The sequence below is a fragment of the Pelobates fuscus genome, chromosome 4, assembly GCF_036172605.1.
Source record: "Pelobates fuscus isolate aPelFus1 chromosome 4, aPelFus1.pri, whole genome shotgun sequence".
Taxonomy (NCBI): Eukaryota; Metazoa; Chordata; class Amphibia; order Anura; family Pelobatidae; genus Pelobates; species Pelobates fuscus.
Genome location: NC_086320.1, coordinates 120,472,342 through 120,497,144, shown reverse-complemented (window position 1 = coordinate 120,497,144; position 24,803 = coordinate 120,472,342). Strand labels below are relative to the sequence as shown.

General features: G+C 36.4%; 1 protein-coding gene across 2 annotated transcripts in view; it reads left to right on the top strand.

Annotated features, from left to right (window-relative positions):
- The window catches only part of LAMA1 (laminin subunit alpha 1), a 173,839-nt gene that overhangs the window by 54,260 nt on the left and 94,776 nt on the right, over window positions 1-24,803 (top strand). For both annotated transcript variants that reach the window (XM_063451545.1, XM_063451544.1), the window contains exons 4-21: window positions 7,409-7,651; window positions 9,326-9,505; window positions 10,121-10,210; window positions 10,745-10,862; window positions 12,398-12,576; window positions 13,341-13,446; window positions 13,877-14,037; window positions 14,765-14,905; window positions 15,437-15,607; window positions 16,312-16,413; window positions 16,605-16,816; window positions 18,420-18,531; window positions 19,250-19,360; window positions 19,441-19,568; window positions 21,176-21,262; window positions 22,169-22,380; window positions 23,065-23,171; window positions 24,021-24,201. In XM_063451545.1, coding sequence (XP_063307615.1) covers window positions 7,409-7,651; window positions 9,326-9,505; window positions 10,121-10,210; window positions 10,745-10,862; window positions 12,398-12,576; window positions 13,341-13,446; window positions 13,877-14,037; window positions 14,765-14,905; window positions 15,437-15,607; window positions 16,312-16,413; window positions 16,605-16,816; window positions 18,420-18,531; window positions 19,250-19,360; window positions 19,441-19,568; window positions 21,176-21,262; window positions 22,169-22,380; window positions 23,065-23,171; window positions 24,021-24,201 — 2,641 coding nt within the window. The remainder of the gene's footprint in view (window positions 1-7,408; window positions 7,652-9,325; window positions 9,506-10,120; window positions 10,211-10,744; window positions 10,863-12,397; window positions 12,577-13,340; window positions 13,447-13,876; window positions 14,038-14,764; window positions 14,906-15,436; window positions 15,608-16,311; window positions 16,414-16,604; window positions 16,817-18,419; window positions 18,532-19,249; window positions 19,361-19,440; window positions 19,569-21,175; window positions 21,263-22,168; window positions 22,381-23,064; window positions 23,172-24,020; window positions 24,202-24,803) is intronic.

Sequence of the window (24,803 nt, the reverse complement as noted above, 5' to 3'; positions counted from 1 at the left end):
TGCTAAACTGTTGACAAAAATCTGCTAAGCAACAACTCTGCATCTGAATACAAAATTGCAATGCAGTCTCTGTCTCTCCTCATTTTTATCAGTACAGTTTTTTTTGTTTTTTTTTATCAAATTGTATTCAAATTGCAAAATTGAAGCTAAAATTTTCAAGCTGTGACCAAAACTGGGTTGGAGTATTTTTCCAAAGCAGCTATTTTAATCTCAGTTTTGCCATTTGTATTTAATTTGCGACAATTCTGTGTGTTGTGAATTACCCTGATATAGTTTTCTGGCAAGCTGCTTCTACTGTGTACCAAACATTTTAAAAATGGCTTCCAAGACATGGCAGCTTTGTCCTTGATGAATTAGCAGTCACATGGATCATCCATTATGTTGTAAGTAGACAGTTTTACTGCATATTCCCAATTGCCCATTATGTTCTAAGGGACATTCACTGGCATTTGTCACATGAACATTAGCTTGGTGTTCAAGGTTAGTTTTTGTGTCTTATTTTCAGCAGTATAAAACATTGTAAATGAATGCACAGAATTCCTAGGTTTTCACAGTAGACTGGTTTTATAGTCAAGAATGAAAATTAAATGGTGCAGTTGGGGTAAACATTAAACCGGTCTCTCAATAGGAAAACATTCCATTTCAGTTCAATTATTTGTGTAAAACTTCCAGAGAGTTATTGGGATTTATTCACTAAACACAGAAATGCAGCGAACTGTAAGCAAAATTGCATAATTCAGGTAAATAGCCAAACTGTGACTGTAATTCAATTAGACAATTTTCCATACCAACTATTTTTGCCTGAATTTTTCAGATAGGTTTACAGTTTACTGCAGTTTGGTGTTTATTGAATAAACATAATTGAAAAAAATATACTGAAATCTCCCAATCCACTTTTATTTCTAAATTGCTATTTTTGAATAAATTTTACAATTTGGTTTTCAGTTTATCATACTTTGCTATTTTATAAATAAAGTCACGTAATGCTGTTAATGTATGGTTTTGGAAAGGGTTGATTGTAAAAACTGAAAATATATGAGTTATTCTTAAAAAACAAAAACAAAACAGTAACTCTATAATTCTTTGAGTTTTATATTTCTTGAAAAACTCCTATAAACGATGATAATGATTATAAGTGAAGTTGGAAGATAGTCAGAATGTTTTCAGATTCTAAATTGTATTCAGATTAATTTTAAGAGGTAAGCACATCTCTTGTATCTGAACATTAAAGGAGCACTTGTTTTCCTGGCACTATAGGGCTATTAGGTCCCCCCTCCCTCAGGGCCCACCTCCTGCTGGGCTGAAGGGGTTAAAACCCCTTCAGCCACATACCTTAATCCAGCGCCAGGCTCCTTCGGCGCGGGTGACCTCTCCTCCCCCTGCCGACGTTAGCTCCGAATTAGGGATCGACCGATATTGGTTTATTTAGAGCCGATAATGATACCAATAATCTGTGAACTTTCAGGCCGATAGCCGGTAACTTGCCAATATTCTGTACATTTACCATTTTGAAAAAATAAACTATTTCTTAAGGTAAATGCACAAAATATACATGCCACATGTAGTGGATGCAGTGTGTTTAGGCAGGTTAGCTGTGTGTGTGTTTAGTGGATGCAGTGTGTATATAAGGAATGCAGGGTGTGTTTGTGTAGTGTGTATAGTGAATGCAGTGAGTGTTTGTGTAGTGTGTATATATAGTGAATGCAGAGTGTGTGTTTGTGTAGTGTGTGTAGTGTGATTAAAGTGAATGCAGTGTGTGTGTAGTGTGCGTAAAGTGAATGCAGTGTGTGTAGTGTATGTATAGTGAATGCAGTGTGCGTAAAGTGAATGCAGTGTGTTTGTGTAGTATATAATGCAGAGTGTGTATATAATGTAGAGTGTGCGTATATAATGCAGAGTGTGTGTATATAATGTAGAGTGTGTGTATATAATGCAGAGTGCGTGTGTGTGTGTGTGTGTTTGTGTAGTGTGTGTATATAATGAATGCAGTGTGTGTGTGTGTGTGTGTTTGTATAGTGTGTAAAATGGGGGGGAAAGGGGCTTTTTAATTTTAATATTTATATGTTTTATTATAATTTTTTTTTGTCCCCCCTCCCTGCTTGTTACCTGGCCAGGGAGGGGGCCATGGCATTCCCTGGTAGTCCAGTGGCATGTACTGAGCAGTGGGGGCCCACAGCAAGATGTGACTTACCTCCCAGCAGCTCCCTGTGTAAATCTCGTGGCCTGTGTGCCGCGCGGTGCGTTGCCGATAATAAAACCGATAATCGGTCGATGCCTACTCCGAATGCACATGCGCAGCCAGAGCCACGCGCGCATTCAAACCGAATATAGGAAAGCATTACTCAATGCTTTCCTATGGATGCCAGCGTGTCCTCAATGCGATTTTCACATTGAGGATCGCGGAAGCGGCCTCTAGTGGCTGTCAGGGAGACAGCCACTAGAGGCTGGATTAATCCTCAATGTAAACAAAGCAGCTGCAGGGTTAACACTATTGGGACCTTGCACCCAGACCACTTAATTGAGCTGAAGTGGTCTGGGTGCCTATAGTGGTCCTTTAAGGGACACTATAATAGTCACCAGAAGAACTACAGCTTAATGTAGTTGTTCTGGTGTCTACAGCCTGTCCCTGCAGGCTTTTTAATGTAAGCACTGACTTTTTTTGAGAAAATTCAGTGTTTACGTTACGGCCTAGTGACACCTCTAGTGACAGTCAGATGGCGACTAGATGTGCTGAACGCTCCCCATAGATATGCAATGATTCAATGTATCTCTATGAGGAGATGCTAATTGTCCAGGACATTGTTTGCCCCACCATCCCCCTGCCTTCTTGGCTTAGATGATCATAATTGACAATCTCAGCCAATCAAAATGCTTTCCTATGGGAGAAGGAGGTGGGGGACCAGACAAGAGGAGCCCTGCATGGCGCTTCTAACCCAAGGTATCGGGGGCCGACCACCTAAATGGTGGTTTTAGCAGTGTCAGCAATATATGTTTGTGTGCTAAAACTTTGTAACCATAGCCCAGCAGCATTCTGTTTTTCTCTTGAACGATTCACATGGAATGTAATCATTATGATCGGCTTTTCAAGTCAGTTATCGAGATGTGTTGGGATTTTTATATGATTTTCTCAATATAAATGAGGGCAAACATCAACATCGTGGTGACAGATTGAGCCGATTGATAAATGAGAAATAAAGCAACAAAAGGTTGAATATGTTAGAATCTTTATTTTCAAATCAAGTGCAGGAAACGCATTTAATGAAGGGAGCCATTTTGTAAAAAATATTAGCATTTACCATCCAGCAAAAGATATATAAACCATCTATTTGCATAGAAACTGCACATAAACATTTTTTTTCTTATTCTTATCGTTTAGTTAAAATAGCCGTCTTCTATCCTTATTCCTGCTATACTTGTGTTCTGTAGCCTATAGAAGAAGAACAAAAGAACAGAATAAGGCCTATTTTGCGTCAGAGGTGTGGATTATTTTTCCTAAAATCTACTTGTCCAGTGGACTGAAGTACTAGCCCAAATGACTTGTCCGTAATGTCAATCTGCACGTTGTGACACAAAATAATTTCAATTACAAGGACTGGGGCCTCTGCCTAGAGCCCTGGTGTTTGACTGGGCTATTTGCTAAACTCTGAATTTTTAGAGATTAATGGAAAAATTGAGGCAAAAATAACTGATCTGGAAATAATCCATAACTTTGCTATAGTAACAACATGGCTATTTTGATTCAGTTTTGCCATTTGGAATCATTTTGGAAAAATATTTAGAATTTTTTTGTGTTACCCTGAATTTCTCACCCATTTCCCCCACCCATCCGTGGTCTGTCCCTTTGTCATAGTGTGCATGTGCTTGACTCCCAATTATCAAGATTTCAGCAGGACAGTCCCAATTTTCAGGTCCTGTCCACCATCCCAACTTTGTTCCCTGACCACTTTTGGGTAGAACCGGGAACTGTCCCTAAGAACGTTAACATGAGCGCAGCATTAGATGTGCTCAGGCTACGCTCAGGGCACTAGAGAGCACAGAGAGCACAGAAACAGTGCTCCCTGTAAGTACTACTTTTCATGGGCTGGCCTGATTGATTGGCAGGCAGCCTGACATATATTTACATCATCCCAGTAATTTAGGTGGACTTGTCCACTTTTTGGGCAGAGCCAATGATGTAATTTTGTCACTGGCCCGTCCCCTTTACTACCTTGAACCAGTGTCCCACTTCTCAGGACACTGATGTTATGGGTACATCTGTGTTCTCGCTGTGTGTCATGTGTGATGGCTGCATGTAACATGTGTGTGTTTGTGTGTATGTTAGCTGTATGTAATATCTCTGTGGTATGTGCTGTCTATATGTAATGTATGTGCTGTCTGTATGTAATGTATGTGCTGTCTGTATGTAGCCTGTTTGGTGTGTGCTGTCTTTATGCAATGTGTGTGATGTGTGCTGGTCAAAAGTAATGTATGTGTGTACTGTAAGTTGGATGCATATAATGTATGTGAATGTGTGAGGTGATGGCTGTATGAAGTGGGTGTGTGTTGAGTTTGCTGTCTATATATAGTGTGTGTGTGGTGTCTTCTGACTTTATGTGTGGTGTATGCTGGTTTTATTTCTAAAGTAATGTGACTTTTATTCTCTACAATTTGAGGTTTTATGCATATAAAAGAAATGCTTGCAATATGTACACATGTAAATATTGATAATATTAACAATAATAGTAAAAATAGTACATGCATATTATTTTACATGCATATATGTGTATATATAACATCCCACAATTTAAAGGGACACGATAGTCACCAGAACCACTAAAGCTTAATGTAATAGTCCAATCGCATGTCCATGCAGTCTATAGCATGCCCATGCAGTCTTATCATTGTTCACATTGCCTTTTCAGAGAAAAGGTATTGTTTACATTGCTGGCTAGTATCATCTCAAGGGGCAGGCACTCAAAAGGCCACTAGAGGTGCTCTCTCATCCACTGCTGCACAGTGTGCAGAGCATGGATATGCTGAACACTCCCCATAGAGATGCATTGATTCAATGTATCTCTACGAGGAGATGCTGATTTGCAAAATCATTTTTTCATGCAAAATAACCTTCCAATGCTTTCCTATGGGATTCCTAAGATCTTAGCCATCGAGGCGGGGCCCGGCACAAGCGCGACAAGCATGGTTGTGGAGTAAAGGTCAGTAAAATAAAATTTTCACTCCACAGACAAGGGGGGCCTGGGATCTAAATTTCCACTTCAATACTATAGTGTGAAGAAGACATCATTGTATTCCTGACACTAGTAGTCCTTTAAGTAAAATTATTTAATTATTTTAAATCAAACTTCTTTCTTCACATAATCAGCAGCTTGTCCGCTTAACTTCTATTCCTTCCATTCATGAGTGTTGGTAGCCAGGATATGATGTCATGCTCTATCTCGACAGTCTTTAACTATCTCCATGGCAAGGATTGGCTGCTGTTACTCACAACTAACCCTATAATACGGCAGCCTACAGGGACATTTTTTATTCATATCTTGCACAGTGGGCATGTTTTGTTCCAATAATTTCTTTATGAGTACACTAATTGTCTTATCAAATTCATTGCACAATGTCATGATGAACCATTTGCATCTATTTGTTAGCCAAGAGTTACTTTTTCCTCTCGACTATGGTTACATAACTGACATCGTAAGGACAATTTAGCCTTTTGACACTGTAATTCTTAATTAATTGCCAGTCTGGATAATGACAACACACTCTTTGATTCTTCAAATAAAATGTAAAAAATCTGTATTAACTTTTGAGGATGAGCAGGTGCAATCGACATCACTGTAACAGAAAGTATTTATTCCGGTTACTACATTTAATACTGTTAAAAGTAACATTAACAAGTGTTAACATTCTGCTACTAGTGGTAAACTCTAGTAACTTAATAGCAATTTTCCCATTGATATTAAAAATATCTATTTAGTTACAAGGAATATGCTTGCATCTTAGAATTGAATTCTACTTTTCCTAACTTTCCTAATCTCCAGCTGTAATACATAAATAGAGATTGTGCTCTTACAACTTAATTTGTATTGCATGAGCGAAAACCCATTTACAGTCCTAAGATGTTTCTTTACTCAAGCAATGAAAGAGTACTACTAATCTAGTCTGTGCTTAGACTGATCGTCTGTGTTCCCATGCAAGGAATGTGGCTTGCTACCAGACAAGACTAGATAGTTGGCTATACGGAGAATGAGTTTGAAATTAGCTGCATCAGCTGCAGCTTTGTCGAGTCTGATGACTCTGGAGCCATTGGAGAAAAAAAAATCTTTACACAATGGAAACCGGTTTATTTGCTGATCACTCAACCATAAAGCAGACAGAGAGGCATGTTAATTGAATGCATAGCGCATGGTGAAAATACATTAAAGGGATTGGTAAAGGGAAGTGTTCTTTAATGTATACCCAGTAATAAACATTCTAGATCAAATAATAACAGCAGCAGATGCCGCTACTGTTTTATTAAAGAGTTGTGATTGATAAACGCCACCTGAAAACAACATGACTGGCACATTTATCATAAAACCATAACCAGATTTGATGTGTGATTGATTCACTATTTTAGATAGAAGGTGGTCATCATGTGTAGAGTAGAGTGTAATAATACAGGTAGAAGCCGTTGTGTTTTTGGTAGCAGTCAATGCCAACTAAATAATATATAGAACAACTTTGTAGATTAAACTAACTTTGCTTTAAATCCATAGCTCCTAGTGTAATGTCCATTAAGTATACTCTGTATCACTTTTACTGATGGCTTGGGTACAAAAGTAGATAAAACTATGCAATACAGAGAGCACTATTTTTGCATATGTTTATTTTGCATGTATGAAGCCACAAGGAAGATAAATTATGCTTTGAAATACAAGAGATGGTTTGCTGTGAAATAAATATATATATATATATATATATATATATATATATATATATATAAAACTTTAATTCTGGCACTCCAAGCTTTGATGAATAAAGAAGAAACTGCACATGGTGCTAGACTCCACCAATATCCAAATAATCCAAAAACAGTGCAGTCATGAGTCTTGTGAAAAAAAGTGTATTTCAGACGTGTCAACGTTTCCTTTCTCAGAAATATATATATATATATATATATATATATATATATATAATACAGAAAGGGTTATTTGCACACTTTCGATTTTTTTGGCTTACACTTTTTAATATTCTGGCCAATCCACCACCCTTACAAATGCAAATCCATGCCATTGCTGTGAACAATCTCTTAGTGGTTTTATTGCCTACATAGCAAAACCATTTTTATTGCATGTGGTTGTCTTGCAATGTCATTCATACATTGAATTGTGTATATGGTAAACTTATTTAATGATATATTATTTTTGTGTTGTAGGTCTTCCAAGTTGCATACATAATCATTAAAGCAGCAAATTCACCGCGACCAGGCAACTGGATTTTAGAACGTTCTCTAGATGGAATTGAGTTTACACCTTGGCAGTATTACGCAATCAGTGACTCAGAATGCCTTAGTCGATACAATGTAACACCAAGACTTGGAACGCCAACATATAAGAGGGACAACGAAGTTATCTGCACATCATTTTATTCTAAGCTAGTACCACTGGAACATGGAGAGGTAAATTATTTTAATTATTGAAATTAGCACATTTAAAGGTAATAAAATGTTCAAGTTGCGTTTTACTCAAAGTGATTGACAGTGCCCATTACTGTTCCACCTCATCTAGAACATTAATGGATCCATGAACATTTCAAGTCATCCTTATATTGTGAAGGATTAAAACCACTGATAGTGTAATAAACATTTTTTCACATTGTTATATATTTAACATTTCTTTCTTCAAATCTAGTTAAGCTGATTGAAGCTTGAATCACCTAGTTGTTGTTTTTTTATTTTTTATAAAGAGTCAACAAGCTCATGACAAGCAGGTAGTTCAAGTCCCTGTCAAAAAAGATTTAGAACCACTGATAAAATCACACATATATAGCTTCCAATTGGCAATGCTCAAATCTATGAGGAAAAGCCTTACTTTATTGTGTCCTTCAGTGAGTTAATGGAATGGAATGTAGGTTGTAGCATAATCAAATTCTGCTAAATAGTAGTCATTGACATCACAGACACAACATATGGAGGTGCAATTACTCCTGTAAACGCTGTACTCCACGTGGCACTATATGATTAATCACAGGGTATATCAATATCATTGGCTACGTATTGCATCACCATCAAAAGATTTGTACATCTGTTTAGCAGACCTGAATGTCTGTGTTTCTTTGATATTTCATATAATCCCTCATCCCTGTTCTTTAAAGATAAAAGCCCTTGGTGTTTGTAGCATAGAGACAGCTGGAACCTTCACATGCAGCCAATGCATTTCTAAAGAAACTACTTAAAGTAATATTTTTTTTGTTTGTGTCTTTTAATATTTCCTATAGAAATCCACTAAATACACTGTCACCATAAAATAAAGCTATTTTCAGGAAGAACAAATGCGAGTGTTATAAGGCAACTAAACCATTACTATTACTTCAACCCTACAGTAGTGACCAACTGTTGTATTGTTATATTAAGCTACAATAAAACCACTAGAAAATATAGTCACAAGTGTTCTGTGTGCATTTTGGGATAGGGGTACTGTTACATGGGTAGCTAGGCACTATCCTGGATCCTTTCTTGAAAGGCAAATTAACTATTTAAAACCCCAAAAACTCATTACTGCTAAGATTTACAACCAGCATCACCCCAGTTGTGGTCAAAGATTATGAGTTTGTTGAACTTGGATGCTGATGTGTAAATAAGTAACAGGATTTGCTTATACATTATTGAGATATGTATATTTAGTGATTCATGGGCTTAAACAAATATATATATTTTTATTCAGAAGGTGAATCTGGTAGCTTAATAAGGTGACACAAGAAAATATTAGTCAACATACAAATGTGATCCAAACCCATGCAAATGAGTATATTTCATTTTAGTGTATGTATGAACAATGTTCTTAAACTATAAAACCCAGTAAACTGTTTCTTGTGGTTGCACCTTTTTTAATTGCTCAACGTCAAGCCAGACAATCAGCAAGTCAAAATACAGGCCTTGCTCTCAGAGTTTGCAGTAATCTGATCTTGATTTACATAAAATTTAGCAAAATCAATGTTTTGTTTGCATGGTTCATTTTTATTTAAGTTTCTAATTTTTTTTCCGTTTGCACTGCCATTTTTTGTGAATTACTTTTGACCCCAAATTGTTAGAATTGATACTTTGTTAATGATCTTAACGTTTTAATAAACCCAGATTCACGCTTCATTGATTAATGGAAGACCAAGTGCCGATGATCCTTCACCAACATTGCTGGAATTCACCTCTGCAAGATTCATCCGTCTTCGTTTGCAACGTATTAGAACTCTCAATGCTGATCTCATGACCCTCAACCATCATGATCTAAAGGATGTCGATCCAATAGTAACAAGAAGGGTATGTATTTTTTTGGACATGCTACAAAATTATCTAATGATATATAGAATAGTAATAGTAGGAAAGTTCAGTGTCTCCATGCAGAGGGTTGAGACACTGAATGGCAGTGCTGCACAGTGTGGAGTGCTGCCCCAGGAAGCACCTTTTGCAGCCATCTGAGGAGTGGTCAGTGGAGTTATCCCTTGGCTGTAATGTAAACACTGCAAATTCTCTGAAAATATACTGTTTACTGCAAAAAGCCTGAAGGAAATGATTAAACTCACCAGAACAAATACAATAAGCTGTAGTTGTTCTACTGCCTATAGTGTCCCTTTAAGTTACAAAGGTTGCCTACTTTGCCTTTGTACATATCTTTTGTTTGTATAATCATTGTAAAGCTGTGAAATAATGGTTGATATTGGTATAAAATAAATGTAACAATTTCTCAAGTATTTCAGGATCTAATTATTTTTGGGATTTTGATGAATTCAATTCTAAACAGAATGTAGGAGAATGATCTCAAGCACTGTTGTTTTTTTGTCGTTCTCAGTTACAGTTATAACTTAAGTATAAGAAATGTTAACTGCATTTTAGACATAAGGATAATATTTTCATTCTAATGTCATTTTTTTACAGTACTACTACTCTATAAAAGATGTATCAGTTGGAGGGATGTGCATCTGTTATGGTCATGCTCGCAGCTGTCCTTTTGATGAAGTAACAAAGGTGGGTTAATATTTATTTATCAGAAAAGATTCAAGAGATGTTTTAACCCCTTAAGGACCAAACTTCTGGAATAAAAGGGAATCATGACATGTCACACACGTCATGTGTCCTTAAGGGGTTAAGGGGTTAAGGGAAGAAACTTAATATATTAGCAGTTTAAAATGAAATATCTGCTTAATTATGCTATATCTAAAGACACACACACAATCAACCTAAAACATGCATACATACAATCACTATAAAACATATAAACATACATACATATATAAACACATATAAAAAGACAATCAGCATACATTTTACAGTAAACCAAATAATTCCATTTAGCAATTTTAAGAGAAAGTTTGAAATAACTTGATTAGCTAATGCCAGATCAGTTGGAACTAATGCCTTTTCTTCTTCTTCTTTATCGTGTGTTTATATTTAATATTTATACAAGTAATTAATTTGAGCATCTAAATAAAATCATTTGTTGTTGGCGTTGGAGTCTGCACGGCAAGGATCCATGTCTAATGGCTATATTATATTTTTCAGAAACTTCAGTGTCAGTGTGAGCGTAATACTTGTGGCGAAAGCTGCAATGAGTGTTGCCCGGGTTACCACCAGAATCCATGGCGACCTGGCACTATTTCAGTTGGCAGCCAATGCGAGAGTAAGTTGTTTTTGGAACAAGAGCTTTTGAACTATCTTCATGTCATTTATTTGTTTGTTCAATAAAATATGCAATTTAAATCATTGTGTGTGTTTAGTAACAAACCAGGCATACCCAGGTGAGATAGCACATCCACCAAGATGTAACAGATAATCATATTTCGGCATGAAATCATCCTAAAAACTAGTACAAGCCTCTAGCATCCAAATGTGGAATAATATACAATGAAGTTTAGTAAATAGTACCACTAGATTGATGACTAATTCTGTGGCCTAAAGCAATATAAAGTATTTGACTAATGGTATATCTTCTGAATCTTATATAGGTATTTACATTACATGACAAGTTATTAGACATTTCTAATAATCCCTTAAAGGGACACTCCAGGCACCCAGACCACTTCTGCCCATTGGAGTGGTCTGGGTGCCAACTCCCACTACCCTTAACCACCCTTTTCATAAACTGCAATAATTTCCTTGCAGGGTTAACTCCTCCTCTAGTGGCTGTCTAGTACACAGCCACTAGAGGGCACTTCCTGGTCCATAGCGCAGGTTTTCTGTGCTACAGCGTCGCTGGACGTCCTCACGCTGTGTGAGGACCTACAGCATCACTAAAATCCCCATAGTAAAGCATTGAAAAGCATTTTCAATGCTTTCCTATGGAGAGGTCTAATGCGCATGCGCGGCGCATCCCCAGCCGGCGGGATCAGTCTCCACCGCCGGCTGACGTAATGAAGGGGAGAAGCGGCGGCGGAGGAAGAAGCAGCAGCGATGTGGGACATGTCGCTGTCTCTGGTAAGTGACTGAAGGGGTTTTCACCCCTTCAGCAATCAGGGATGGGAGGTGGGAGGGAGAGGTGACCTGCAGAGCCAGGAAAACTGATTGTTTTCCTGGCACTGGAGTGTCCCTTTAATGGCACAAATACCAAGACAATTCCGGCAAGGTTCTTTTTTAATTAAATAGTTAATATAGATGCATCATGTTCATGGAATCGACTTGGATAAGAAAATATGTAGTCAGTAGAGATGTCCTGAACAGTTCGCCGGGAACTGTTCGCCAGTGAACATAGCTTGTTCGCGGTCGCCGTGGCGGGCGAACATATGCGATGTTCGGTCCGCCCCCTATTCGTCATGGAGGTGAGAGGGTCTGGGAGGGTCTGCTGCTGATTGGCTGTAATGTGTCTGCTGACTGTGAGGTACAGGGTCAAAGTTTACTCAATGATGACGAATAGGGGGCGGACCGAACATCGCATATGTTCGCCCGCCGCGGCGACCGCGAACAAGCTATGTTCACTGGCGAATAGTTCCCGGCGAACTGTTCGGGACATCTCTAGTAGTCAGCAATGTTAGTAATAATCATAAAATATAATAATTATTATTGCTTTTATCATTTGTATTGTTATTATCATTATTATTATTTATATAACACCACAATATTTTTGCAGTGTTTTACAATTATATAAATCGGATATGAAGATACACCTTTAGTGCCATCTATGAGAAATTAATACCATTGTGTTGTACATCTTGTTTTTAGAATGTAACTGCCATAATAAAGCTGAAGATTGTTACTATGACCAAAATGTAGCAGACCGCAAAATTAGCTTGAATATCCATGATCAATATATCGGAGGGGGAGTGTGTATTGAATGCACTCAGTTTACAGCAGGAATTAATTGTGAGACATGCATTGAAGGCTACTACCGATCTCATCAGGTATGAGAACCAGAGTTAACTAACTGAAACAATTCTACGCTGTGTGACATTTTATATGTTATAAATAATAGCTTAAGAAGATTTTTTTTTTTAAATAATTAAATTAACATGTTGCATGCATTTTGTAACAGTTTCATGGCTACTTACTAAAGTGATAATTGTCTTTAATCAAATTTTATACTAAAATACCTGAACTGGATTCGTAGCTGACCTTAAATGTGAAGTTCACTTTGAATTCCTGACAATTTTCTCTTTAGTAAATAACACTTTTTGTTTTATTAGATTAGATAACATTAGATGTTATGGCAAACCTTATAGTCAGGGAGAATTGCCCCCCTGCCGGCTGTTAATGTAGAGAGGATGGTGGCCTATTGCCTCACAGCACAATACTAAATATATTATAGAACTATGCATTTTTATAATTTGTTGCAGAATTAGTGTAAACTATTCAATAGAAATGTAAGAAATAAAGTGTTGTATGATGTGATAATGTCCTAGTTTGACCTCACGTTGGGCTGTTTGTTTGTAGTTGCCCCTAGGTCAAATGCTTATAGAGCTAAAATCTTCTTCAAGAATGAAATAACCGATCAAAACGTGGACTCTCCTGTCCTGCAGTCTTTTTCATTTTTATAATTTCTGTTAAAATTTATGGGATATCGGTTACATGTCAGCTTGTGTATCACCCTGATTTTTTTGCACCGAGCTACATAATAATTTTTTTAGAAAGTAAATAAGAAAATCATTATACATATTGTTTGTTCTAGGTTTCTCCCTACTCAGATGGCCCTTGTCATCCATGTGAATGTGACCCCTTTGGATCTATCAGTTCCGTCTGTGTTGTAGATGATAATCGAGCCAACATTATCCAAGGTTTGTGAATCTCAATGACCTTGCACAATATGTCCTCTAAAAAACCCAGAGAATATAGAAAGTTTCTCATTTAAGCATTGGCATTAGTTAGTTATTTAGTCATGTGCCATTATTTTAAAGAAAAGTGCATTTTGTTATTTCTTGACTCACTGCTGTAATTTGATATTTACGGGGCTTGTGTAGATTATCCAGACTAGGTTTTATATAAAAAATATGCTTCGCCGAAAAAATATAAATATAAGAATACCTCTAATACTACTTCAGTGATATCAATATACATACAGTATATATATTTCAGTGATGACTAATGGTGGCACACAAGACACTGCTTCTGCACTAGATATACCAAGATCCACTACTATCCCATATTAATAAATCTCACATATTGTTTTCCTCACTGCTGAGCTCACCTGTTTGTTTTGTATCTTAGGTGTATTCCCAGGTCAGTGTCATTGCAAAGAAGGCTACACAGGCACAAAGTGTGACCAGTGTGAGTTTGGCTATAAAGGATATCCAAACTGTGTGCGATGCAATTGCAGTTTAGTGGGCAGCATTAATGACGATCCATGCGCAGATCAGTGTATATGTAAGGTGAGTTTGAACCAGATAATTACAGTTTCAATGTGATTATTTCTGTTATATCCATACCAGTAGACTTAGTTTGTTCTGATCCACAGAAAAATGCAGTTATGGTGACTAAAAAGTTAAGATGTTGATCTTCAAAATCAGAAGCCTATTTGTAGATTTCAAATAACTAATATGCGATCTGTTTTTATCCACTTAGAAATGTTTGCCCCAGTTTGTTCATAAGGAGGACAGTAAACCGCACTCCAGCAGTAGATATGCAATGTGTCATTATATAATAACGCATCTTGAGCTATTACATTTTAACTGAGAGTAAACCTGGGATACAAATTGCTTACCATCTTGCAACACACCAGTAGTTTTATTTACTAATTTCCTTCACTACATGCCTTTATAACTATGCCCTGTCTTCCTTACTTGATAAATCTCCAATTTTGCATGAATCCACCCTCTCCCATTAGATTTAAAGAACCAGTACACCTTGCTGCGCGCTGCCCCTATCAGATAAGAGGGAGTATATACATGAAGGAGCAAATACCACTGCTTGCTTAAAATGACTCAATTCTATTCATATTATGTGTAAGTTCTATTATAGCTAGGAAAGGCTGTATCATTTTTGCTTACAGAGTATAAACAATGACAATATACACCGTAATGACAATATAATATACCGTGCTTTGTGTTTCTGTAATGAGCAAAGAGCCTGTAATCATTGCATATTTATATCTGTTAGGAACATGTGGAAGGGGAGAACTGTGACCAATGCAAGCCTGGGTTCTACAACCTGCAGGCACGGAATCCAGAAGGATGCACAGAATGCTTTTGCTTTGGTGTTTCTGGTGTGTGTGATGGACTGTTTTGGCACACTACACAGGTAAAACCGTATTTGTTTTTATTTGAAATTGAATTGTAAACTTGCGTAGACATAATTTAATATACTATTGTATTAATAGAAACATAGAAACATAGAATGTGACGGCAGATAAGAACCATTCAGCCCATCTAGTCTGCCCAATTTTCTAAATACATTCATTAGTCCCTGGCCTTATTTTATATTTAGAATAGCCTTATGCCTATCCCACGCATGCTTAAACTCCTTTACTGAAAGCATTGAATTCAGGTCTCTTCTATCAGCTTCCGCATCACGTGACCAAGTTTTACTTGTCAGTCTGTCAGTGCAGCAGAAGTGCCTCTAGTGGCTGTCTAGTGTAAGAGGTGCATTTAGCCTAAAAATCTGCAATGTTTAAAATGACAGGACCACTGCACCCAGACCACTTCATTGAGATCTAGTCTAGTGTGACTATAGTGGACTTTTAAGCCTTGAATTTGTTGTTTCAGTTTAAAAATAGTACACTTCAGAAGTAATCATGTGTCTAATTTGTTTTTTACATCTTTCTTTGGCAAGGTTTCTGATATTAATGGCTGGTACCTAACTGACTTGCAAGGAAATCATATTCAACCACAGCAAGACCAGTTTGATGGCCCTCATCAGATAAGCATTAACAACACCATGGCCAGAAATTCATTGATGTCTGCATTGTACTGGGAGGCTCCTTCTTCATATCTTGGAAATAAAGTACGCTTTGAGAACTGAATTTTGTTTCTAAAACTGTCTAAAGACCAGAGCCCCTGAGTATTTCACATATTATCTTCAATGTGTATGCACTACAAGTGTCTCATTTTTCTCAATCTTTGCCTTCTTGTTATTCCTGTTTTTAGTAAATCAGTGTATTATATTTATTTATTTTCAACAACATTGCAAGTCTTCATTATGTGTTGCCTTCTTGCAAATGTTTGTTTTAGACAGTCATATTTGATAATTCTTAAATCAAGATGCAATATGCACCGTTTTTGAGGCTTCGCGCAGCTGTTTAGGGAGTTTTAATGAATTAAGCTATTAAAGTGCACTGTTTATGGCTGCATATAGTCTCTGCTTCATTTTACCACTAATGTATATTTTGGAGACAAGCACATTTTTTCAAGTTTTCATTCCACCCGCATGTATAATATGTATTCATAAGCCAGAATTAACCTCTGAGAACAGAATTTGCATAAAAATACCCAGAACTCCTAGCTTTAATGTAAGCACTGTATATTGAGTACATTTGTGTGAAATATGTCTACCGGCTTGTGCGGAATAATTAATCAGATTTACATTATAATCTTTTCACCGTACTGCAATTTTAGTGGAGTGTTTTCTATTGTCTCTTTACTCACCATATTTTCAATGGGTAGTTGTACTTTTATGCTTTTAAAACACATTTTCTTTCACACTTGCAGCTGACATCCTATGGTGGAGTTTTAAGGTATACAGTATCTTATGATGTTCCCATGGACAGCACAGATACAGAAGTGTTCTCTGGTGTGGATTTTATTTTACAGGTATTATTTGTGTCTATATTTATTGCTTTATTACAATATTGTCCACATTTTCTGATCACAAATAATTTGTCTGCTATGTTGTATATAAATTATGAACATTTAGTCAATGACAGCATGTTCATCTAAAAGTATATTCGTGTTAGATGCATTGGTTATTGTGTTTTCTCACATATCTACTTTTGTTTTTACAGGGCAGTGGAGATACCTTAGGACTGAAGGCTGATGGTGTCCTTTTGCAGCCATATGAGGAACATACAACAGAGATAAAACTTCTTCCTGAGTATTTCATAGAGTTCTATACACGGAGACCTGTGGACAGAGACAGACTTATGGCTGTCCTTGCAAATATAAACCACCTACGAATTAGAGCTAGCTACAACCTTGCCAAAAATACAGTCACAAGGTATATTATATCAGAGAGGTTATACTACCTTTCCTACATAATACAGTATGGTATAATTTCATAGATATACATTAATAGGGTTTATCTTCATAGTTTATTTTTTAAAGGTTTTACTGATATGAAACCCTAACATATATCAACCTGCCTTGTCTATATAACATTGTCTCTTTCTTATCTACCTCCCCATCACTTTCTCCATCAGCCAAGACCCTTACCTCGTCTTCTTTTCTTGGCTTCTCTCTAAGGATTAGACCTACCAAGAATCCTGTTTTGTAATAAAATAATGGTTATGTTTAGAGTATAAATATAAAGGAAAATCAGGCTGAGGGGAGAATTGGTATGTTTCTACTTTTTTTTTTTTTTTTAAGTTTGAATGGGCAAAGACCAGGATAGGAACAGTTATTCTAAACATAATGAGAAGGAGAGGTAAAGGTCTAGGATAGGGGCTTAACAGAGCTCCCAAACCCTGTGCCTTGACCAATATGGTCACCTAGACTAGGAAGACTATTTTTAGCCAGGGTTGGGTTTTACTTCCATTAGCTGGTAACAGCAATTAGGAAGGATCAGGCTGTCATTCATTATTGCTTATTTATCCTATTTTGCTAATACCAAATACTTTTCTGACCTGATATAGTATTTATTATCTAGGCATCTAGCACCTCTCCTAACTGTTGCCCTTGGTCTACCAGGTTATACTTTATGGTTTACCTCAGTATTTTCAGTATTATTAATAACGTTTTTGTTATTTTCTTTGAAGACCTTTTTCTAGATTGGACTGGGATTTTAATCTAGTGGTCACTCTCCATGAGAGTGGTCTCTTAGGTTTTTACTCTATATTTATATATTACTTTGGGTTACCCCCGTTTTCCTAGTCTAGGTGGCCACATTGGTAAAGGCACAGGGTGTGGGAGCTCTGTAAATCCCCTATCCTAGACCTTTACATCTCCTCATTATATTTAGAGTAACTGTTCCTATCCTGGTCTTTCCCCACTCAAACTTAAAAAAATTAATTAAAAAAAAAAAGTAGAAACATACCTAGTCCAATTCTCCCCCCTTAGCCTGATCATCCTCCACTGATGTCACGCCTCCCAGCTGCCAGAGGCAGGTTGTAGAGGACAGGCTGAGGGTAGGACATGGGGAGGACTTCCTCCGTGCCACCTTTGGACGACTGTCGCCAGCATGCTGTGTGTGCTGATGACCGAAGTCCAATATGCTCAGAATCTATATTAGTCAGGCCAGAACCAAGACCATTTCAAATCACTAAATTGGTCCTGGTACTTGGAGTAACCCTTTAAACACCAATTCCCTATGTCTTTACAAGTCAGCTCTCCTGAAGGGATTAAACCATTCTCCTGCATTTCTCGCCACTGTTTGCCACTGCATTTTCAGTGCAATAAAGATCAGAGCATTAACATTTTGAAAGCCTAGGGTCTTTACTACCCTCTCCACTTTTTAAAAATTGTTTTAGAATATTTGATTTAATAAGTTATGATGTTTACTATAAGAATATACATATACTTTGTCATAAGTAAGTGTCGTTTCTGATTAAAACATTTTTTTGATGCAGTATAACATTATTTATTTGTATTTTTTCATTACTCAGATTAAGCTCTGTTACACTGGATATAGCGAAACCAAATGTTATAGCTCTCTTGCCAGCTGTTCAAGTTGAAAATTGTGAATGCCCTCCTGGTTATGCTGGTACATCTTGTGAGGTAACAATCATCTATTTGGACATAGTTTGGAGACATAATGCTGGGCTTCATTTCCACACAATGAACGCTAATTATTTATGTAGAGTTGTGGTTTTTTAAATACAGTATAAATGCAGTGATCACCAGTTGATATTTCATTCTTAATTTACAAAAGGAAAACATATTGTTATATGATTCATACTAACAACAATAATTTCACTGTAGGATTAATACATGTTTTGCTACCTAAAGATTCATTCTCTGGGTAACCTTGCGTGTATGAGATATTGAGCTCAAAGAATACATTTATGACATTTTTCCCTCACTGGTACTCAGAACGCATTGATCATAATATAATAGGCAATTAAAGATTGTTTTCTCATTAGGTTTATTATTAAAACATTCCAAGAAAGCTCTACATTGTATGTAGTTGTAGTTTGCTTTGTTTTTATTTAAACATTTATAGAGATTGATACATACAATTATAGATATTTAACCTACAACAGAAAACTACTATGTTTTCTCTCTCTCTCGCTCTCTCTTTATCTGTTATCACTGTATCTGTTTGTTTATATATATATGTGTCTCTGCTACTCTCTCTTTTTCTCAGTCCCTTGTTGTGTTTTGTTGTAGTTTTGTTTTCATTTACACACTAATAAAGGACGTTAAATTCAATTGTAGAAACCATTTTTGGAGACTACCATCTCTGAAACTAAACCAGAAAATTACTGTGTTCTAGTCTTGTATCTCAGGTCATTACCGTGTTGGTGGAACCCTTTTTGGTGGTATTTGCCAGCCCTGTGAATGTAATGGACATGCGACAGAGTGTGACATCCATGGTGCATGTTATGTAAGTAAGGTTATAGTGCATCTAATAGATATATGCATGTATGTACCTTTTACTAACTGAAGTCTGTTTATTATACTTAGGACTGTCAGCACAATACAATGGGCCACCACTGTGACCAGTGCCTGCCAGGTTTTTATGGAAACCCCTTGCAAGGAAAGCCCGATGATTGCCAGTCTTGTGCTTGTCCGCTATCGATCCCATCTAACAAGTAAGCCTTCATTATATGGTGTCTTCTAGGTTCAACGTTCTATCTTTCAGTAGATTAAGGTCATGAAATGTTTATTACTTTCAAGCCAATATGTCATATTTGGGAATTCCCATGTGCATCAGTATTTGTTTTCATTCAGCACATTTAAGTAGCTACTGCTTGTATTATATTAAACAAACCAGCAGCAGTTAGAGAAACTTGTAGTACTTATAATAAAGGTATCCACACACGGCATCTTGCAAAATATGGGAAAGTCCACCGTATTTAAAGTACAAAAATAGATACGTGTGGGAGAACCTCATCGACCTATCGCATTTCATGCTAACCAAAGCACATGATCATAGGCAAGTATACACCCCCCTCCAAACTCTTTTAACAGCATTTCCCACAACCAAATGAAAGAAACTGCTGAATATGAATTCTCAAAGTCCCTAAGTATGAATAACAGATGTTAAAGTTGCAGTGCATACAAATAATAAAGGAAATAATAAAGCACATAAAGTATTAAAAATACAAAACCTACATTACAGACATAAAGAAACCTAAAAAACAAAATATTTATACATGTAAAAATAGTACACATGGCATATATGATATATACAGGCAATTAAACTAAATATATATAACAAGCGGCATATATTTAGTTGGAAGTGCTTTATTATTTCTATTATTATTTGTATGCACTATTATTTTAAGTTCAAATATTTCTACTGAGGACTGTAGTGCCGTCTGGAGTTTGGGACTTAGCTTTTCTTATAAGGATCAATTAGGTACGCCGGCGGGATGTACTGTATAAATGTTTATAATTTTTGCTGAGACTTAAAGTGAAACTATAGTGGCAGGAAATGCTGTTTTGGGCTCTGGCTCCGCTCCTCCTTCACCGATTTTAGCTGACAGGGGAGACCTAATCTGCGTGTGTAATGCTTTCCTATAGGGATTTACATGATGCTTGATGTCCTCATGAATAGAGTTATCAGGACATCCTGCGTCAGTTAGGCAACCAAAACCTCTGAGAGCAGAATTTGCATAACAAAAAGCATAATTCCTAGCTTTAATGCAAGCACTGTATATTAAGTAGATTTGAGTGAAATAGGTCTGCCGGCTCGTGTGAATTGAGTACTCATACTCACATTATACTCTTGTAACTGTACTACAATTTCAGTGGAGTGGTTTCTATTGTCTCTTTGCTCACCATATTTTCAGTGGGTAGCGCTGTACTCTTATGCTTTTCTCCTATTCTGCACTGTGGGAGAGCATAGTACTACAATAACATATATTCCTAATAACTATGCTGGTGAATTGAGTCTCTATTCATCTTAAAGGTACTAGGCTCTGGCAAACGTTAGAAAACAAGTAAAACATGATCACATACTTGATTTCCTTGAACCAGAAGTCATGGATAAAATAAATGGGTGTGCATGAAGTGACTTGTATGCACATTTTCTGAAGTCACCTCTGATGTTGGAGTATAGTTTAATGGATGCACATTAACACACTCACTTTTTCCTTTATTTTTACCAGCACTTCTTGTAAATACTATAAAAGCTGCAGCAATGCTTTCATTAAGTTTTATTTGACACTTAAAACCAGATTTTCTCCTATTTCAGTTTTAGTCCAACATGTCACTTGTCCATTGAAGGTGAACCAATCTGTGATCAGTGTGCCCCTGGATATGTGGGTGCGCGATGTGAAAAGTAAGTTATTGTATCTTTGATGTGTTATGTCCAGTGATGGCTAACCTTTGCCTTTATAGTTGTGTCTGTTATACAGGTTTCTTAATGCACTACCTGCGATACCCATGACTCTTCATGCAAATTAATTAGTAGTTCTTATTAACCAGTGGATTGGCAGTCGGACTTTCTGTGTCTAGAATACTACAAAACCATGGCACAATCTAGTTACTGCTATCGAGTTACCCCTGACACTATGCATTCTATTCCTAAAGCCAATTCCTTATACGCTTTACAAAATGTATTTTGCAGCACAAAGCTTGCACTGTGTTTCATTATTCATTTTTGAAGATTTGTGTCTCTAAAAAGACTGTCTGTGTTTTCTGGACCATGATGTCATTAATATGTTTGCAATGTATAATGTAGATTATTATCCCTATAGACTGTATATACATATTATATATTGAGCCTAAATTGATGTCGCCCCATTGCATATGGATACACCCTTTTAAATGTCACCATTGGCCTGCCTACCACCTGTCCCGATCTCCTACCTCCCAATAGAGTATATGATTAAAGTAATATACAAATATTGAACTGGACATATGTATAGTATAAACCAAGGGACATGTATATTTGCTGCCAGGTAACAGCAATAAAGGGGAAGAACATTGCAGAACAATAGTTACTATACCCATTATGAAGGGTCTGCTCTGTTGAATGTTCAGTTTCTTTAAAAATAAATCACATATGTATTGTATTCTTTCTTGTGCAGGTGGATAGAGTAACATATAGTTAATGCATAATGTAAGCCTCCCTGTCTTGATATAACATTATTTTACACTGATATTTACAGTAACATTGCCCCTTTGCTCATTTTAACTTAGATATATTAGTTACAGTGCTAAAAAGTGTGTTCGTTATTTGTAGATGTGCAAACGGTTACTACGGTAATCCCTCTGTCCCTGGAGGATCATGTGTACCTTGTGATTGCAATGGCAATATAGACCCATTTGAAAATGGCCATTGTGATACAGTCACAGGAGAATGCCTTAAATGCACTGATAACACATCTGGATGGAACTGTGAGAGATGTGCAGATGGCCACTATGGTGATGCTATCTTGGCTAAAAACTGTACTGGTAAGTAATATATTTCATTAAACAAATCTCACCCTTTTACTTATTTAACATTGTGATGCTGTGCTACCTCTGAGCTACCTTTAAACCAAAGGTATTTTTAAAGTTCCTGGTGATTTGGATCTGCAAATTAGCATATTTTGTGTTGCATATTATTTCATTTTGGAGCCCATTAATTTTAATTATCAGTTTATGTTGTATTTCACTTATGAAACATTTTTGTCAGTGACACGACAGTTAGACAAATGTGTTTTTCACGGGTAAGTGAATTTCACTTTCCCATATATTTCCATGGGAGTAATACTGTTTGATTGCCAGAGTTTTGGTCATGGAATTATGTTTTCACATAATGTTATTTATGCCCATTCTTGGCATGCTAGATGTCCGAGAACTACATTTACCATGATAGGGTAACATAGTTAAAAAAATCGATAGGGCTAGAGTTACCAAACCTATAGTTACTCCAGCTATATAAACCTTACATTTGGAGATTTAAGTAATTCAGTTATGCTGTGTTGTATAGGATATGCTTTGTTTTGCTTCCAGCGCCCTTCTTTTATTTTACAATTCTTCTTCTTCTGTCTTCAGACAGATTAAATACTGGCAATCAAACAGTTTAAAATGCTTTACTCTGCACAAGTGAGCAATATTTGCACCCAATGTTTAATTGTCACTATTGTTTTTAAGCTTGCCAATGCCACCCAGATAGCTCCATATCAGAAATCTGTCACCATGAGACCGGCCTGTGTGATTGTAAACCAAACGTGTTTGGAACAAGATGTGATCAGTGCTCGGTAAGAAACAATTATAGTATTCATTGTCAGAATGCATGAATGCCATTATAAAGCGGCAGTCAAACAATGGGACTATATATTGTGAAAATAAAATATGCATAATAATATAGATATCCCCTATGTACTGTAGGCAGTCCAAAATACAATATATATATATATATATATATATATATATATATATATATATATATATATTGGCTGTTAAAAGTCACAAAGGTTTCTTAGTGTTTCAATTTTAGATTTTCAAATGGGACCGCAATTACAGACATGAATATATATATATTGCCAAGCAGAGAGGCAGATTTCCATCCAATGCATGTACACCATTTGCTAAACATATGGCATTTAAAGCCATAACAGGATTAAAATGTGCTTTCTAAAAATCAGTTTAAAACACTATTCTAAATACTAGTGAAGTGAACTAAGCTCTTTTCTGTATAACTTTAATTCAATCATGTCTGATAGGTTTTCACTGAGAAGGCGGCCTCCTATGTATTGTATTGCAAAATTCAAACCACCAGCAACAGTTGCTGATACAAAATAAGGCTGCAGAAAGCACAGATGTCAAAAGCTGATTTATTTAATTTGATATAGTTTTTTAAATTCTGTGTTGATGTTCAACATTCTGAAGGAAAAAAAATAACTACAGAGCTTATTTAGAAATGATCAAGGTATATGGTATGATTTAAAGATCTGAACAATGGTTCACAGATACTTTCTAATGACAGTGGCACTTATATTAAAGTTATTATTTTATTAGAATATTTGTTATTTGTTTCTATATGTTATCATTTATTTATATGTTACTGGTTTACTCATATGTTACTGTTCTCATTGTTATTGCCACAGTATGGATTTTATGGCTTGACATCCGGTGTTGGTTGCCTCCTGTGTAACTGTAGCCAGTCAGGTTCGGTCTCTCAGGCTTGCAGTGATGCTGGTCAATGTCACTGCGTTCCTGGAGTAGCTGGATTGAAGTGCGACATTTGTGCTCAAGGATTTTATGCATTCCAGGATGGAGGCTGTACCCGTAAGTTTTTCATCAATGCTCCAATTCATTTGGAGTGACACAATAATTATATTTTGTTATGTAACTGCTTTATTAACAGGTCTTTGCTTGCTTTGTCTGAGAACTAAAGCTTGTATAGTAAGGATGACACTTGAAGAAAATAAAATAACAAATACAGTATTAAATTTGAACTTGTGCCGACTTTTTGACCAAAATGTTGGTACTCTTCTGCTCCTGCTAGAACAATGACTTTACTGACTATATAATCTAATATAGTATGCATAGCAGGTTTGTCCAAGGTTGGTCCCCTGATGCTTTAGATTTTACAATTCCCATGATGCTTTGCTATGTCTGGCAACATAATAGGAGTTTTTTGGTTACCAATTAATCACACATTAATTCACATTCCATTAATACTGAAATACATCTATAAATTGACATCTCAGTGCTGAAATTAAAGTAACACTACACAAACCTAAGACTCTTCAACTTGCCTGTGCCTCTTTTTTCATTTTACAAAAAAGTGTAGATTACAACAGAAATTGTAACTTTTATAAATAAGCCTTATTACACCCCCTGGTTGTCAATCAGACAACTGCTCCGGCTATTTCCTGATAGTTTAG